The sequence below is a fragment of the Nicotiana tomentosiformis genome, chromosome 11 (assembly GCF_000390325.3).
Source record: "Nicotiana tomentosiformis chromosome 11, ASM39032v3, whole genome shotgun sequence".
Lineage (NCBI taxonomy): Eukaryota > Viridiplantae > Streptophyta > Magnoliopsida > Solanales > Solanaceae > Nicotiana > Nicotiana tomentosiformis.
Window position 1 is genome coordinate 30,154,755 of NC_090822.1, and position 18,549 is coordinate 30,173,303.

The 18,549-nt window shown below is 36.2% G+C and overlaps 2 protein-coding genes across 2 annotated transcripts; both read right to left on the reverse strand.

Moving 5' to 3' along the window:
• Window positions 1–11,762: 11,762 nt before the first annotated feature.
• Window positions 11,763–13,875, reverse strand: LOC138901200 (uncharacterized). Its single transcript, XM_070188944.1, has 6 exons — window positions 13,377–13,875; window positions 13,073–13,247; window positions 12,519–12,925; window positions 12,263–12,370; window positions 12,011–12,175; window positions 11,763–11,917 (listed from the first exon to the last, which is right to left on the reverse strand). The coding sequence occupies exons 1-6, from the start codon at window positions 13,873–13,875 to the stop codon at window positions 11,763–11,765; spliced, it is 1,509 nt and encodes a 502-aa protein (XP_070045045.1).
• A 313-nt stretch (window positions 13,876–14,188) lies between these two features.
• On the reverse strand, window positions 14,189–17,285 carry LOC138901201 (uncharacterized). Its single transcript, XM_070188945.1, has 4 exons — window positions 17,138–17,285; window positions 16,899–17,039; window positions 16,664–16,840; window positions 14,189–14,271 (listed from the first exon to the last, which is right to left on the reverse strand). Exons 1-4 carry the CDS (start codon window positions 17,283–17,285, stop codon window positions 14,189–14,191), a joined length of 549 nt encoding a protein of 182 aa, XP_070045046.1.
• Between the last annotated feature and the right edge of the window lie 1,264 nt (window positions 17,286–18,549).

The following is an 18,549-nucleotide window of genomic DNA, read 5'->3' on the forward strand; positions in this document are numbered from 1 at the left end:
AGGTATATGTTAAAAAATATCCTGGTTTTGAAGACTCAAAATTCCCTTACCATGTGTATAAGTTTACTAAAGCTCTGTATGGACTCAAACAAGCTCCATAAGCCTGGTATGAAAGGCTTAGTTCATTTCTACTTGATCATGGGTTTATAAGAGGTAAAGTAGATACTACACTATTTATCAAAAGATCATCAGAAGGTAATCTTATTATTCAAGTTTATATTGGTGATATTATCTTTGGTAGTGCTAACCTTCTTTTATGCAAAGAATTTGCTAGTCTTATGCAAAGTGAGTTTGAAATGAGCATGATGGGAGAGCTTATGTTTTTCCTTGGACTTAAAATACAACAATCTGAAGAAGGATTATTTGTGTGCCATACGAAATATACAAAAGAGCTAATTCAAAAGTTTGGTATGAGTAGTGCTAAAGCAATTGGTACACTAATGAGCCCGTTAACAAGTCCTGACAAGGATGAAAAGGGAAATCTGGTCGACAAAACCAAATATTGTGGAATGATTGGCTCTTTGCTTTATTTAACTGCCAGTCGACCAGATATTATGTTTAATGTATGTAAATATGCCAGGTTTCAGTCAGCTCCTAAGGAGTCGCATCTGACTGCAGTAAAGAGAATAATTTGTTATCTCATCAGAACTATTTATTATGGACTATGGTATCCACGCTCTAACAATTTTAAATTAGAATGTTTTTCAGATGCTGAGCATGTGATAAGGAAGACACAAAAAGCACTAGTGGAACATGTCAATTATTGGGAAAGGCATTAATATCATGGAACAGTAAGAAACAAGGCTCAGTTGCATTATCCACAATAGAGGCAGAATGTATTGCCATTGGACAATGCTATGCACAGTTACTATGGATGTCTCATCAGCTGGGTGACTATGCAACTATTTTCAAACCTATTCAAATATTTTGTGATAACTCGAGTGCTATATGTCTCTCAAAGAATCCTGTGCATCATTCTAAGGCTAAGCATATAGACATCAAACATTATTTCATTAGAGATCATGTCCTCAAGGAGATATATAATTATCAATTGTTGGCATTACTGATTAATTTGCAGACATTTTCACTAAGCCTTTACTTGAAGATAGATTTTGCTCTCTAAGAGAACGACTTGGGATTATTTCCCTTGATCATAAAGATTAGGACCTCTGTGTTGATTTTAATTCTTGTGCGCCTGATGTTTTTAATTTTTTTTTTGTAAGTACGCATTAATTTAGCACCTCTGATTTCCCTCTCTTTTCCCATCAGCCGCAACTTTCAAGAAGGGAAATCAATCATCTTGACTGACACCCTTTCCTTTCCTGCACTCAACCGTCAAAATCCCATCCTCTTAATCCTCTGAACCACTCTTCTCTGTCTTTATTATTTCCATCACTAAGAAACCCTTCTAAAAAATCCTTCAAACTGCTTCTCAAAACTTTTCCATGGCTAAACACTCCAAGAATCCATCTGCCTCCACAAAAAAAAGTACTCGTTCCAAGGGAAAACCCTCTTCTCAGCCCCCACAATAAGTAGACCTAGGGTCTGACCACACAGAAGAGTTTGCCTCTTCTCAAGCAGAAGTATCTGACCATTCTCACCAAATAGGAGAAAAGGGCCTTTGAAAAAGGCCTATGGAAGATCCCAATGAATCTCTTACCCCCAAGAAATACAAAGTAGACCTCCCAAATTCTCTAGAATCCGACCTCAATTTCTGGGATACCCCAAATAGTGATTTCTTTGTTGCTCTGAAAAGCAAGCCCATTGCTCATGGCAGAGTAGTCGATCTTGACGATATGTAGGCCTTTAATTATAAGGTAAATGATCTGTTTATTTTTCAAGGATGGTCTAAATTCCTCTCTGTACCCTCCCAAAGTCTATGAACCTTTAGTGAGAATGTTGTATGCAAATCTTTGCCCTAGCAAGCCTAATAAGTTGGAATCCCTAGTGTTAGGTAAATGCATTATTCTTGATTGTGCCATGTTTGACACAATCTTTCAATGTAAGTGCTCTGGTTTTCCTATGATTTTCAAGAATACTTGGCCTGATGATTTTGAAATTTCTTTTGATCACACAAAATGTTGTATTGCTGATTGTTCATCTGATTTCCTTCCTAACTGGCTAGGTCCTAGTGATGTTAGTTTTGAAATATGAGTTCTGGCCCACATTATTGCAACCACTCTTATTCCTCGTACTGGATTATTCTCCACCTTCTCTTAACGAGATACCTTTCTTGTCTACTGTCTTGTGACCAAACTCAAAGTTAAACTATCTTTTTGGGTCATAAATTTAATGATTGAGAGTGAAGATGATCCCACCAGTTTTTCCTATGATATGACTATCACCCATATTTTGGAAGCCCACAATATCTCTATCTAAGAATACCTTTTTGTCTCTATTTCAAAATTCTACAACTCTAGAGCTTTCTCCAGTATGGGGTATATGTGTGTTAGGGGTTCTTGGGTGAAGAAACAGGAAGGTGAAGTCAAGAACGTTCAGCCTGATTCCAAGATCAAAGCTTCTATTTCCCATCATAGTGTAAATGATCCTGAGCTTACGGAGAAACTGACTACCACTGACAACAAGCTGACCATCATCAAGGACCTTCTTGCTGCAACACAATCCATTGTTGGGGACATCCATGCGATACCCAAGGAGACTGGGTCTGATGTTTCAAAAATGAGGATTAAAATTTTCAAACTTGGAGAGAATGCAGTCAAAGCTTTCAGAAAGTACATGACATAATTGATTGGGTGACAGTTTCAACCAATACCAGCTTTGAACGTTTGAAGGAGGCGATTTTCAACACTCTTACTTATTTCTTACGTCGTTAGTTGTGGAAGTTTAAAATATTTTTTGTTGTTTTGGACTGGATAACCAATCGATATCTACTTTTATTTACTTTTGCTAAACTCTGCATGCGTATAATGTTTGCCTATGATGTGTATGCCTCTACTTTATTTGCTATGTATGTATATTCCCTCTTTGCTGATGTCAAAAAGGGGGAGAAAGAAGTTGTACATTGCAGGACTATTGGTAACTCCTGTTGAGGGGAAGTCGACTGAAGTATATGCAGCACCTGTTGAGGGGTAAAAAATCTATTAGCAGGAGATATAAAAGCAACACAAGGAAAAGAATCAATGATTAGTGATGAAAAAGGAAGGAGCAGCAAAAATTCGGAAGAAGAATCAATCAGTGATTCTATGAAATGATTGACAGAAGCTATTACTAGAAGGTCCCAAATCAAAGGGAAACAAGATCACAAAAGGATGCAATGAAGATCATTAAAGCCAGAAATCAAGGGATCTAGTGGATATGCCTCAAGTAACGAAGAGATATGCCTAGCAGATGAAAAGCTCGTCAAGATCATAAATCAAGGAAGATCAACGTAAACTTGACCTTATTCTTGGGAAGAATCAATCTATGATCAATTTCCTTGGGTTTGCAATCTCTCAAGATTCACATCATTCAAGAATCAAGAAGGCCTCATAAAGTGTATATATACATATGTTCCAGACTTAAAGAAGACATACTTTGAACGAACCATTTTCACTCTTTCTGTTCTACTCCAAACAAGCATTGTAGTTCTTATAGATATGTTGTGTAATTAGTGAGAGAAAAAAAAGAGATAAACACTGTTGAGGCATTGTATCAAGAGGAGAAAAGTGACATAAAGATCAAATTGTTGGTGTAAAGCTACATCAACCAATCTGTACTCAGGACACTTCGATCACTGAAAGAGAACACCCTTGAACCCAAGGGGACTGGAGTAGAATTCACATTGAATCCGAACTAGTATAAAATCCTGGTGTCTTTAATTCCTGCACTTTATTTCTGCATTACTATTATCATGTTCTTATTTTTAGTCGACTAATTGGTAAACTAGTCAACTGCTTACTGTACAATTTTTAAATAGGCAATTCATCCCCCCCCCCCCCCCATACTTTCAGTTTGTCTACCTAATATCTAGGACATTAGTTTTTTATTAACAAGCGTCTAGTAAGTAGTCCTATAATTCTGTTTTGCTGGTTGTTGTAATGGTGGAATTAAGCTCTTAGGAACTTGGCCCAATAGTGCATCAAAAGATGACCCACTTTTGAAGCCGTAATCTGATATGGTCCATATTGTACATAATTTAAAAATTACTTTTCACCAGTTAGACTACCCCATTTAATTGTTTTTTTTCTTTTCTTTGTTCTTCTTCTTCTTCTTCTTCCTCTTTCACGATTTTGCACCCTAAAATTTCTCTACCATTATATTTATTGTTCTATTCTCCTTCCAGATTCAAAGTTGATAATCATTTTTTATATGAGAAGAAAAAATACTACGTAAGAGAATTTTTCTTTTGGAGTCATCATTAAAGGTCGTTCGAAGATTCAATTTCAGAAATTAGATTTTTCGATTTTGCTAGTTGTTTAGATTGAGTATTGTCCCAATTGATTGGGATCATCAAGGGGATTTCAAAACTCAAATTTGAAGTAATTTGGAGCAGATTTAAGTTAGATTTGAGTTGAATTTCAAAAGATGCCCACAGAAGAAGAACCTGTGAAGCTCCATTAGTAGGATTCATTTGTATAATAGTATATAATATTGTAACGTACAATAGTGTATAAACACCCCTTATATATTATTTTATACAAGGTTGATACATTATTTACTAGTATTTGGTAGATTTCTCACATTTTTTATTCTTCTTCCTCTCCTCTTCTTCTTCTTCTTCAACTACTACACCTATATACATAGTGTATCACTAAAATTTTCACTATTGTGCTTATACATCTTTATATACTTTTATACAACTAAGTGAAAGTATAAGAGGAGGGGGGTGAATTGTCGATTTTTATTTTTAGTACTCTAAGTAGTTGACTAGTTTACCAATTAGTCGACTAGAGATAAGAACAGAATAATAATAAAGTAGAAATAAAGTGCAGGAAATAAGGACACTAGGATTTTTATACTGGTTCGGATTCAATGTGAATCCTACGTCCAGTCCCCTTGGTTTGCAAGGGTGATCTCTTTTAGTATTTAAAGTTTCTCGAGTACAAGATGGTTGATGTAGCTTTACACCAACAGCTTAGTCTCTATGTCACTTTTCCCTCCTTGATACAATGTCTCACCAGTGTTTATCTCCTTTCTTCTCTTACTAATTATACAATAGATCTTAAAAAAAATACAATGCTTGTATGGAGTAGAATAAAAAGAGTGATAATGCTTCGTTCAAAGTATATCTACTTCAATCATGGAACATATGTATATATACTTCGTGAGGGCCTTCTTGACTCTTGATTGACGCTAGTCAAGAGATTACAAACTCAAATGAATTGATCCTTTAACAGAATCGCAAATTGATTCTTTCCAAGAATAAGGTCAGGTCTCCGTTGATTTTCCTTGACTTGTGGCCTTGACAAGCTTTCCTTCCGTTGGGCAGATCTTTCCGTTACTTGAGTGATTGATGATGAATGCCCTGATTTCGGGCTTTAACGATCTCCAGCGTTGAGATTTGCACTCTTGTTCTCCTTTGATTTTGGGACCTTCCTATATTAGTTCTGTCAATCATCTATCAAATCATTGATTGATTCTTCTTCCGGATTTCCGCTGCTTCTTCCTTTTTCGTAGCAAATCATTGATATTTTTCCTTTCCTTTTCTTCCGTTGATAGATTGTTTTCTTAGTCCATGCTTGAATGATATGAAATATTTATTTCTTTGTTTTATCCCTTGTGATCCTGCACCAAAAGTGATATATTATTTTTTTTATCATTGAAACTCATATTTAACAATCTCCCCCTCTTTGATGATGACAAAAATAATATATATAAAAAACAGTTTACTTCCCTATAGGCTTGCTCTGTTGTAGTCGACTCCCTCCCAATAAGTGTTGCATGTACTTCAGTCGACTTCCCATCAATAGGTGCTACATATGCTTTAGTCGACTCCCCCTCAACAAGTGCTACTATTTGTCCTGCAATGTATGACTATCTTTTCTCCCCTTTTTTGTCATCAGCAAAGAGGGAACATACATATATACAGTTAAAATTAAGCAGAGACAGGCACATCATAGGCAAATATTTGCAAATTATAGGCATGCAGAGTTTAGTAAAAGTAAAAAACATATCCAGCAACTGGTTATCCAATTCAAAACAGCAAAATGGAAAAAGATTGTCTGAAACATCCACAACTAATGACACAAGAAATAAGTGAAAGTGTTGCAAATCGCCCATTTAGACGCTCAAAGCTGGCATTAGCTGAAACTGTCACCCCATCAATCATGTCATGTACTTCCTTGAAGGCTTTGACTGCGCTTTCTGCAAATTTGAGAATTTTGACCCTTATCTTTGAAACATCGGACCCAGTCTCTTTGGAGATGGCATGGATGTCCCCAACCATTAATTTAGTTGCAGCAAGAAGGTCCTTGATGATGGTCAACTTATTGTCAATAGTAGTCAATTTTTCTACAAGATCAGGATCACTTACACTATGATAGGAAATAGAGGATTTGATCTTAGAATTAGGCTGAACATTTTTTACTTCACCCTCCCGTTTCTTCACCCAGGAATCCTTAACACACACATACCCCATACTAGCAAAGGCTCTAAAGTTGTAGGACTTTTAAACAGAAATAAAGGGGTATTCTGAGATAGAGATGTTGTAGGCTTCCAAGATGTGAGTGATAGACATGCCATAGGGTAGACTGGTGGGGTCATCAACACTTTCAATCATGAAGTTTATGACCTATGAGAATTGAATAGTTTAACCTTAAGTTTGGTCACAAGATAGTATGCAAGAATGGTGTCTCATTGATAGAAGGTGGAGAACGAGCCAGTGCAAGGAAGAAGGATAGTTAATGTGGGCCAGAACTCGGGTTTCGAAGCTAACATAATTGGGACCTAACTGGTTAGGAAGGAAATCGTATGGACACTCAGCTATAAAGCGCTTTGCTTGATTAAAAGAGATTTCAAAGTCATCAGGCAAAGTAGTTTTGAAAAGCTTGGGAAAACCAAAGTACTTACACTGAAAAATTAAGTCAAACATGGAACAATCAAGGACAATGCGTTTTCCTAGAACTAGGAATTCTAACTTAGCAGGCTTACTAGAATGACGATTGGCATAGAACATCCTCACTAAAGGATCATAAACTTTGGGAGGGGGTACAGAGAGGAATTTAGACCATCATTGAAAAACAAACAAATTCTTTACCTTACAATTGATGGCCTCCATGTCATCAAGATCGATTACTCTGCCGTGAGCAATGGGCTTGTGTCTAAGAGCAACAAAGAAATCCCTATTTGAGGTATCCTAGAAACTGAGGGCGGACTCTAGAAAACTCGAGAGGTCTACTTTGGATTTCTTGGGGGTAAAAGATTCAAGGGGGTCTTACATGGGCCTTTTGCCAAGAGCTTTTTATCCTATTAGGTAAGAGTGACCAAATGGTTTTACCTGAGAAAAGGCAAACCCTTCTGAGTGGTCAGACCTTAGGTCTACTTATTTTGGAGGCTGAGAAGAGGGTTTTCCTTTAGAACGAGTACTTTTTCTTGTGGAGGTAGATGGATTCTTGGAGTGTCTAGCCATTGGAATATTTTGAAGAAGGGTTTATGAGAGATAAGAACAACTAAGACAATAGAGGATGGTTCAGAGGGCTAAAAAGAAAAGGTTTTGACGGTTGAGTACAGGAAAGGAAAAGGTGTTAGTGAAGGGTCATGATGATTGATTTTCCTTTCTTGAAAGTTGCGACTAATTGGAAAAGAGAGGGAAATCAAAGGAGCTTAATTAATGCATACTTACAAAAAAAATAAAACTGAAAATATTAGATACGCAAGAATTAAAATTAACACATAGGTCCTAATTTTTATGATCAAGCGAAATAATACCAAGTAGTTCTCTTAGAGAGCAAAATCTATCTTCACATAAAGGCTTAGTGAAAATGTCTGCTAATTGATCAGTGGTGCCAACAAATGATAATTCTATACCTCCTTTAAGGACATGATCTCTATCCATAGTTCTGATTGATGAGTCGCAAGTCGGTGTTAACGAGAGGCTGGAGGTTTGGAGACAGGCTCTTGAGTCTAAGGGTTCCAAGCTGAGCAGGACGAAGACGGAATACCTGAAGTGTAAGTTCAGCGCTGAGCCAGGGGAAGAGGGCGTGGATGTGAGGCTTGATTCGAAGGTCATCCTGAGTAGAGGCAGCTTCAAGTACCTTGGTTCGATTATCTAGGGGGAAGGGGAGATCGACGAGGATGTCACACACCGTATTGGGGTAGGATGGATGAAGTGGAGGTTAGCATCTGGAGTCCTGTGTGACAAGAGAGTGCCACCGATACTCAAAGTTAAGTTTTATAAAGCGGTGGTTAGACCAGCCATGATGTATGGGGCTGAGTGTTGGCCCGTTAAGAACTCACATATCCAGAAGATGAAAGTAGCAGAAATGAGGATGTTGCGGTAGATGTGCGGGCACACTAGGATAGATAAGATTAGGAATGATGATATCCGGGAGAAGGTACATGTGGCTCCTATTGATGACAAGATGCGGGAAGCGAGGTTTAGATGGTTCGGACATGTTCAGAGGAGAAGCCCAGATGCTCCGATACGGAGGTGTGAGCAGCTGGTTGTGGATTGCACGAGAAGAGGTAGAGGGTGACCTAAAAAGTATTGGGGAGAGATGATCAGGTAGGATATGGCGAGGCTCCAGATTTTCGAGGACATGACACTTGATAGGAAGATGTGGAGGTCGAGCATTAGGGTTGTAGGTTAGGAGGTAGTTGAGTCGTGCCTTACTTCGTACCATTGTGGGACTAGCCATGTAGGGTTTTTGTCTAAGATAGCTATTGGCAATGTTGTGGCTTACTATTTCGCTTTTCAGTGCATGTCCTATTTACTAGCTATCGCTTTTGCTTTGCATCTTTCTTCTAGATTTCATGGTGTTTCTATTTTTCTTATGATTGTCGTGGTGATACTAATATTTACTAATATTGTCTCTCTTTGCTTTGCATCTTTCTTCTGGATTTCATGGTGTTCCTATTTATCCTATGATTGTTGTTGTGATACTAATATTGTTTCCTTTATGTCATTTTGTCATTTTGTCTTTTTATTTTTTTGAGCCGAGGGTCTTTCGGAAACAACCTCTCTACTCCTTCGGGTAGGGGTAAGGTCTGCGTATACACTACCCTCCCCAGACCCCATTAGTGGGATTTTACTGGGTTGTTTTGCTTGCTTGCTTGCTTGCTTTAAGGACATGATCTCTAATGAAATGATGTTTAATATCTATATTCTTAGCCCTAGAATTATGCATAAGATTTTTTGAGAGACATATAGTACTAGAGTTATCACAAAATATTTGAATAGGTTTAAAAAATAGTTCATAGTCACCCAGTAGATGAGACATCCATATTAACTGTGCACAACACTATCCAACGGCAATATATTCTGCCTCGGTTATGGATAATACAACTGAGTCTTATTTCTTACTGTTCCATGATATTAATGCCTTTCCCAGTAATTGACATGTTCCACTAGTGCTCTTTCTGTCTTCCTTATCACCTGCAAGATGAATATCTGAAAAACCTTCAAGCTTAAAATTGTTAGAACATGGGTACCATAGTCCATATGAAATAGTTCCAATGAGAAAACAAATTATTCTCTTTACTGCAGTCAGATGTGATTCCTTAGGAACTGATTGAAACCTGGCACATTTTCACATACTGAACATAATATCTGGTCGACTGCAGGTAAAGCAGAGAGCCAATCATTCCACAGTATTTAATTTCATCAACTGGATTTCCTTTTTCATCCTTGTCGAGACTTGTTGATAGGTTCATTGGTGTACCAATTGTTTTAGCACTGCTCATGCCAAACTTTTTAATTAATTGCCTAGTATATTTTGTCTGGCACACAAAAGTTCCTTCTTCAGATTGTTGAATTTGAAGTCCAAGGAAAAAAGTAAGCTCTCCCATCATGCTTATTTCAAACTCACTTTGCATGAGATTAGTGAATTCCTTGCACAAAAGAGGGTTAACACTTCCAAAGATAATATCATCAACATAGACTTGAATAATAAGATTACCTCCTAATGATCTTTTGATAAATAATGTAGTGTCTACTTTACCTCTTGTAAAGCCATGATCAAGTAGAAATGAGCTAAGTCTTTCGTACAAGGCTCGTGGAGCTTGTTTGAGTCTATACAGAGCTTTAGTTAACTTATACACGTGGTATGAAAATTTTGAGTCTTCTAAACCAAGAGGTTGTTTTGTATGAAAATTTTGAGTCTTCTAAACCAAGAGGTTGTTTTACATATATCTCCTCATCAATAAAGCCATTTAAAAAGGCGCTTTTGACATCCATTTGGAAAAGTCTAAATCTTTTGAAAGATACATATGCAAGAAGAATTCGTATGGACTCTAGTCGAGCTACTGGAGCGAAGTTTTCATCGTAGTCAACTCCTTCCTGTTGTGAGTAGCCTTGGGCTACTAATCTGGCTTTGTTTCTCACAACCTTTCCATGTTGATTTAGCTTATTTCAGAAAACCCATTTGGTTCCAACTACGGTAGCATTTGCAGGCTTAGGTAGCAGTTCCCAACTTGATTTTTATCAAATTGATCGAGTTCTTCCTGCATTGCTTGTACCCAGCTGAAGTTTTTTAAGGCTTCCTCAACCTTCTTTGGTTCGATTTGAGAGATGAGTGCTACATTTGCCTTTTTCTTGAGAGCTCCCTTGGTTTTCATTCCTTCACTTGGATCTCATATGATAAACATCTCAGGATATTCCAATTCACTTTTCCACTCATTTGGCCGTGTTGCAATAGTATGAGTAGTTGACTCCTTCTGTGATTCTGGTTGATTATTGATTGGTTCATTAGTCGACTCTGTGACGGTGTCTGTATTACCAGTCGACTTTTGTGATTTGCTTGTATGTGATGTTTCTTGGTTGATGTTTTCATCACTTTTAATAATTACTTTCTCGGTCGTAGTATTATTTTCATCAAATATGATATGTACTGATTCTTCTATAGACAAAGTACGTTTATCATAAACTCTAAAAGATCTACTGTTTATGGAATAACCGAGAAAAATATCTTCATCACTTCTTGGATCAAATTTTTCAAGATTGTCCTTACCGTTATTGTGGATAAAACACTTACTGCCAAATGGATGAAAATAGCCTATGTTGGGTTATTTACCTTTCCATAATTCATATGGAGTTTTCTTCAAGATAGGTCTTATAAGACATTTGTTGAGAATGTGGCAGGTTGTGCTTACTGCTTCTGCCCAAAAATAATTTGGCAGAAAATGTTCCAATATCATTGTTCTGGAAATATCTTCTAGAGTTCGATTTTTTCGCTCAACTACTCCATTCTGTTGAGATGATCTTAGAGCTAAAAAGTTGTGAGTATATCCTTGATCATTAGATAAATCTTCAAATGCTCTGCTTTCGAATTCTCCTCCATGATCACTTTGGATGGTTGTAATGAGATACCTTTTTTCTCTTTCAACTCTTTTATAGAAAATCTCAAAGTATTTCAAAGCTTCATCTTTATGAGATAAGAAAATCACCCATGAAAGACGTGAGTAGTCATCAACAATAACAAAAACATATCGTTTTCCTCTAATGCTAGCAGTTCTGGCAGGTCCAAATAAATCCATGTGAAGCAATTATAAGGGCTTGGTGCTGGACACAATATCTTTGCTTTTGAAGGAGTTTATGATTTGTTTACCAATCTGACATGCATCACATACATGATTTCTAGAAACATTGAGTTTAGGAAGTCCAATACCTAATCATGCTTGGAGAGTTTCTCAATTAGATGAATGCTTGTATGACTAAGTTTCTTATGCCACAACAGTGGATCATCAGATATAGATTCTAAGCAAATGTAACTATCTAAATTTTCAATTCCATCAAGAATGTAAACATTTCCATACCTTTTTCCTGGGAGCATAATTTTACCTGACTCATCTTCAATAATACATCATGTTTTCTTGAATTTAACTTTGTACCCTGAATCACAGAGATGACTTATACTCGGGAGATTATAGTTGAGTCCATCTACAAGATATACATCAGTAATTTCACAGTTGTTAGTGAATGGAACTGTGTCGGTGCCAACTATCTTTCCTCTTGAATCATCACCAAATTTGACACTTCCTCCATTTATCTTAGTAACTTCTTTTAACAAGTTTTTGTCACCTGTCATGTGACTAGAACACGCACTGTCTAAGTACCATTTTTCTTTGCGGCTCTTTCTGTGGTGTTCCTACCAAATAAAATTATTACTTTCTTTTAGGTACCCAAGCTTGCTTGGGTCCTTGCTGGTTAGTTCTACTAGAATCAGGTTTGTCTTTGGGTTTCCAAATCCATCCTGAAATATTAGACTTACAAAATCTGCAAAAAGAGTAATTATATCCAACTTTATTACAGTAATGACACACATTGATTGATATTTTTGTGGATTCAATTCTAGCTGCCCCTTTTCCAATTGACTTGTAAGTCGCCTGGTTGGACTTGACGGAACTGTGACTGGTGGATTTACGCATGCCATTCAATTGCATTTGCAATTCCTGAACCTCATCTTGAAGTACATCTCTTTCGATTTCACATACTTCAAGTTTGAGTTCCCAGTCCTTTTCCCTATTGAGTCTTCTCAATTCATTCAACATCTTTTGAGACTCCTTTAGGGTGAGATCAAGAATATCCTGCAATTCATTACATCTATCACTTTTATATGATCTTACCTCGCTTGTTTCACCACATGCCATGAAACAATTTTCAGTATTTTCTTTGCTTTCATCATCTGATGTGTCTTCATCAGTCCAACATCCAGCGTATTCGTTCATGTCATTATCGAGAATCGTCATGAAACACAAGTTTGCTATTTCTTCATGTTCTGAGCTTTTTTCATCACTCCAGCTTCCAAAAGATTTGTTTTTGTTGAATCCTCTGGAGGATTTTCTTTTAAGTTCAGGACATTCAGCTTGAACATGCCCGTATCTTCCGCATTCATAGCATTTCCTATCATTCTTGTCTTGTTCATTATATTACCTGGTTCATCTGGATGACATCCTTCCCCTTATTGTGTTTCTATACCTTCTCATTAAACTATCCACGTTTCTTGATACCATGGCAATCTCCTCTTCAAGAGCTTCTGGGTCGTCATCTATATCATTTTTTGGTCTTTCAGTTGTAGCTTTGAAAGCAACTGTTTTCTTCTTTTCTTCCTGGTTTTTTTTCTTGAGATATGTTTTCTCGAATGCTATAAGATCTACTCATAGTTCATCATATGAAAGTTTGTTTAGATCTTGAGATTCGAGTGCGACTACTTTTTTCTGCCAAGTGGTAGGTAAACTCCTTAGAATTTTTCGAACTTGATCACCACTTGAGTAGGGTTTACCAAAGGCTTTTAGATCACCAATGATTTTGCTGAACCTTGCAAATATTTCCTCAATGAATTCTTCTTCTTTCATCTGGAAGAGTTCATAATCATGAACCAACATGTTTATGTGAGTTTCTTTCACCTTGCTGGTTCCTTCATAAGTAACTTCCAATTTATCCCACATTTCTTTGGCTGTGTCACAATTTGAGATTTTCTCATACTCTTCTCCACTTATAGCATTATAGAGTAAATTTCGTGTCTTAGCATTGACCTGAACAACTGTCATTTGCTCATTTGTGTATTCATCTACATCTTCCGGATCAACGGGTGGTTGAGCTGCTGCTGTTAGTGGATAGTTACCCTTTTTGATAACGCACCATACTTTGACATCATAAGGTTTTGCAGTTATTTTCATTTGCACTTTCCAGTAAGAAAAGTGTTGTCCATTGAAATTTGGTGGCCTGACTTGCGACGTTCCTTCTTGAAAGAGTGCTCCAACAGTTACTTGATTTGCCATGATCTTTTTTCACAAGCTGTTAAGCAAAAAGAGTGAGACTAGCTCTGATACTAATTGAAAGTACAAGAGGAGGGGGGTGAATTGTCGATTTTTATTTTCAGTACTCTAAGTAGTTGACTAGTTTACCAATTAATCGACTAGAGATAAGAATAGAATAATAATAATACAAAAATAAAATGCAGGAAATAAGGACACCGAGATTTTTATACTGGTTTCGGATTCAATATGAATCCTACGTCTAGCCCCCTTGCGTTGCAAGGGTGATCTCTTTTAGTATTTGAAGTTTCTCGAGTACAAGATGGTTGGTGTAGCTTTACACCAACATCTTAGTCTTTATATCACTTTTCACTTCTTGATACAATGCCTCACCAGTGTTTATCTCTTTTTCTTCTCTCACTAATTACATAACAGATCTAAAAAGAAATGTAATGCTTGTTTGGAGTAGAATAAAAAGAGTGATAGTGGTTCGTTCAAAGTATATGTGCTTCAGGCTTGGAACAGATGTATATATTCTTCGTGAGGGCTTTCTTGACTCTTGGTTGACGCGAGCCTTGAGAGATTACAAACCCAAGGGAATTGATCCTTTAACGAAATCGCAAATTGATTCTTTCCAAGAATAAGGTCAGGTTTCCGTTGATCTTCCTTGACTTGTGGCCTTGACAAGCTTTCCTTCCGTTGGGTAGAACTTCCCGTTACTTGAGTGATTAATGATGAATCCCCTAATTTCGGGCTTTAACAATCTCCAGCGTAGAGATTTGCACTCTTGTTCTCCTTTGATTTTGGGACCTTCCTATACTAGCTTCTGTCAATCATCTATCAAATCATTGATTGATTCTTCTTCCGAATTTCCGCTGCTTCTTCCTTTTTCGTAGCTAATCATTGATATTTTTCCTTTCCTTTTCTTCCATTGATAGATTGTTTCCTTAGTCCATTCTTGAATGATAGGGAATCTTAATTTCTTTGTTTTATCCCTTGTGATCCTGCACCAAATGTGATATATTATTTTTTCATCATTGAAACTCATATTTAACAGTAAGTGAGCTTAAATTAAATACAGCAAGGTCAACTTATAGAGTGCAGTATTCTGTAATTTTGTCTCCTGTAAATGCCTATAAACGGCTGATATTGTAAAATAAATAGTCTGAGGAACGGCAGCTCATTTGACTCAAAACATAGCCTTTCCCTGTGCATTACCAAATCTGATCTTTCTAAATTCAGTTTGCTATATTTCTAGCCATTTTGTTTTTCCTGCAGCAGCATCTTTTTTTTTTTGCTGTTCCAGTAAACTAATAGATTTCGCCTTTTTTTTTTCTTCCTCTGTTTGCACAGATATAGAGAGGCATGTAGATGTGATAAAATGAATGAACCATCATCAAGATATTAAAGATTAGAACAGAAGTAGAAGGAAAACAATGCATGTGTAGCTACCACTGTACTAATTGTGATGTTATATTATTATCCATATTTGGCGTTTGAGACATAATATTCGATTAAACTTAGGAGGATATTGTTAACTGTCGGACTTTTCTGCTCAATATTTGAGATTATAAGAATTTTAATTTATGTGACGTTTGTTGAGTGATTGTGCCATTGAAGATGATATAAGCTTCTATTATTGGGAAGCTACGCTTATTTAGTTGTGTTCTATATGTGATCGTGTGCTTGAAAACTACCATTCAATAATAACTTATTAGAATGATATTTTAGTTACTTATTCAACATGTTGTCCAAAATACATCAGATCCATACTTAAAGAAAAGAGGAAAATGTGCAAAATATTATAAAATAAAGACTATAAAAGAAATAAACTGAAGACAAGTATAGAGGGAGATTGATATTTTATTCAATTTTCAAACTTATGTTCATAATGAACTGAAAACTCCTCTATTTATAGAAGAAATGAAGCAGCTGCGAGGCTTTTTAGGAAGCAGCTGCGAGGCTTTTCTTTAGCTGCTTGTAAGCTGTCTGCATGAGCTGCTTGCAACCTGCCTGTTTAATAAGAAGCTGCTGCAAATCATTTCATTGAGTTGCTTGCAACCTGTCTGCATTAGAGGCTTGTAGATAAACTTCAACAGAGTACTAAATGGATAATCTTCTTCAGAAAGATTATCTATAGCGGAGTAATGAATGGACATCCACAATATAATATTTTCATAACACTCCCCTTTGGATATTCATTAAAAGATAATGTGCCTCGTTAAAACCTTACTAGGAAAAATCCCGTAAAAAAAAATCCTAGTGAAGGAAAAAGAGTACACATATTTAGTTATACGCATAACTAATTGTCTCGTTAAAAACCTTATAAGGAAAACCCTATGGGAAAAACCTTAGTAAGGGAAAAAGATACAACGTGTATTTCACTCCCCCTGATAAAAACCTTGTTCCAAATATTTGAGTCTCTGCATTCCAATCTTGTAAACCATCTTCTCAAAAGTTGAAGTTGGCAAAGTGAACAAATCTACTGGATTGTCACTTAAATGGATTTGTTGCATATCGATGTCACCATTTTTCTGAAGATCGTGTGTGTAGAATAATTTTGGTGAAATGTGCTTCGTTCTATCTCCTTTTATAAATCCTCCCTTCAATTGGGCTATGCATGCAACATTGCCTTCGTATAAAATTGTGGGTCTTTTCTCATATTCCAAACCACATTTTTCTCGAATAAAATAAATTATTAATCTCAACCATACGTATTCCTTACTTGCTTCATGAATAACTATTATCTCAGCATGATTTGAAGAAGTAGCAATAATAGATTATTTTGTGGAGCGCCATGATATGACAATACCTCCATATGTAAACACGTATCCGGTTTGAGATTGAACTTTATGTGAATCAGATAAATAACCTACATCTACATAACCAATATGATCTGCACCACCTTTGTTAGCATTAACAAGATACATAAGTGCACCAATTGCATTAAGATAGAGTATTTCAGGACCAAGGAGTTCCTCATCATCTTCTGGAGGTCAGAACAGATCCTTATTCACTTCAAGTGATCGAACACCCATTTGGTGTACTTAATGGGTGCACTTTGTCCATGTAAAAGCGTTTTAAGATCTTTTCTGTATAGACAAATTGATAGATAAAGATCTCGTCTGCTAAATATTCAATTTGCAGACTAAGACAAAGTTTTTCCCTTTGGAGCTCTTCTGGAGTTCCTATGTATTTATGCCATTAACATAAACAACAAGTATAACAAACTATGATGTTGTTTTCTTTGTAAAAATGCATGGACAAATGTCTTCATTTACATAACCTTCATTCATCAATTCAATGAGGCGATTATATGACATGCGCCCAGATTGATTTAAACCGTACAAAGATCTTTGTACTCTGATTGAATGCATTTCACGATGCTTTGAACTATATGTTTCAAGCATTTTAAATCCTTCAGGGATCTTCATATAGACTTAATCAAATGAGTCATATAGGTTATGCCTTGCATTTAGATGGCATGACATCTTCAGGTGTCTGGACTACATGTCCGATCCTCACAATCTTTTACAATATTGTGAACTATATTGTATCAAATATATCGTCGATGATCGTTTTACATCGGTTCGCAAGTGACATAACTTGTTGAAATCTCATCACTTTCTTTATTTTCAGGTACCTGAACTTCTTCTGGAGTTTCATGAAATGTTATGTCATGGGCTCTTCTAGAGCTCATTTCCTCCTCATTGTGATCATTTTGATCATTTGCTCCTATCATTTTCAAGGATTGTTACCTTTGGAACCGATCGGTTTACTACGCTTCATGAGTGCAGTAAACTTTATCCTCCAGAGACTTTAATTTTAATAGGAGCATTTGTAGCTGAAATATGATATTTAATTTTGGATCAACAAATGCTTCTGGCATTTGACTTGAATTATCTTTATCATATTAATGATAATTCGATTCATATAGTATATTTTTCAACTGTTTATTCTATCCCTCAAATGTTAGAAAAACTAACACATATCCCCCAATCTTCTTTGGGGAACCTATCTTTGTGCATTGTGGTAGAGAAATTAATTATATACCACACATCAAAAGTTATTAGATAGTAAAACTAATTGGTTTCTGATCCTAAGCCAATTGTAAGGGGAGAACTTATAATATTCTGTTGGTCTGATGCATACAAGTGCTGATGTATGCAATTTAGAAAATCTTAGACCAACACATGAGGCTTTGTTCTTATAAAAAATAGTTTAGCCATTAATAAGAGGTATTCGATGCTAAACTAGCTTTGATATAAACCAGCATCATCAAGATGAACTATCTTGATTTCATAATATGAAAATTATGCTCTTAATTGAGAAAGACAATTTCAAATGCCAAACTGCAAGTTGACAATAAACATACATGTAACCATCTTATATATGCATCTATAAGTGGTTCACGTGATAGGTGAATGGGCCCATATTATCCTTTTATATATTCCAGAATTGGGGAATTTTAGTCCCAACTTTAGCTGGTATAATCAAGTTATTATGAGAACAAACAACACAAGATAATTCTTGAAGAATCTTCTAGTTCTTTAGTATATGCTTATATGAATTCTCAAATAGCTCATTTAAATATGGCAAATAAAAACTTCAAGTTTATCATGGCATGTGCTATCTCTAAGTAAACTTCTGGTTTACTATGGCAAAAACTTTTGCATCAGTAAATTTCTGATTTACTGT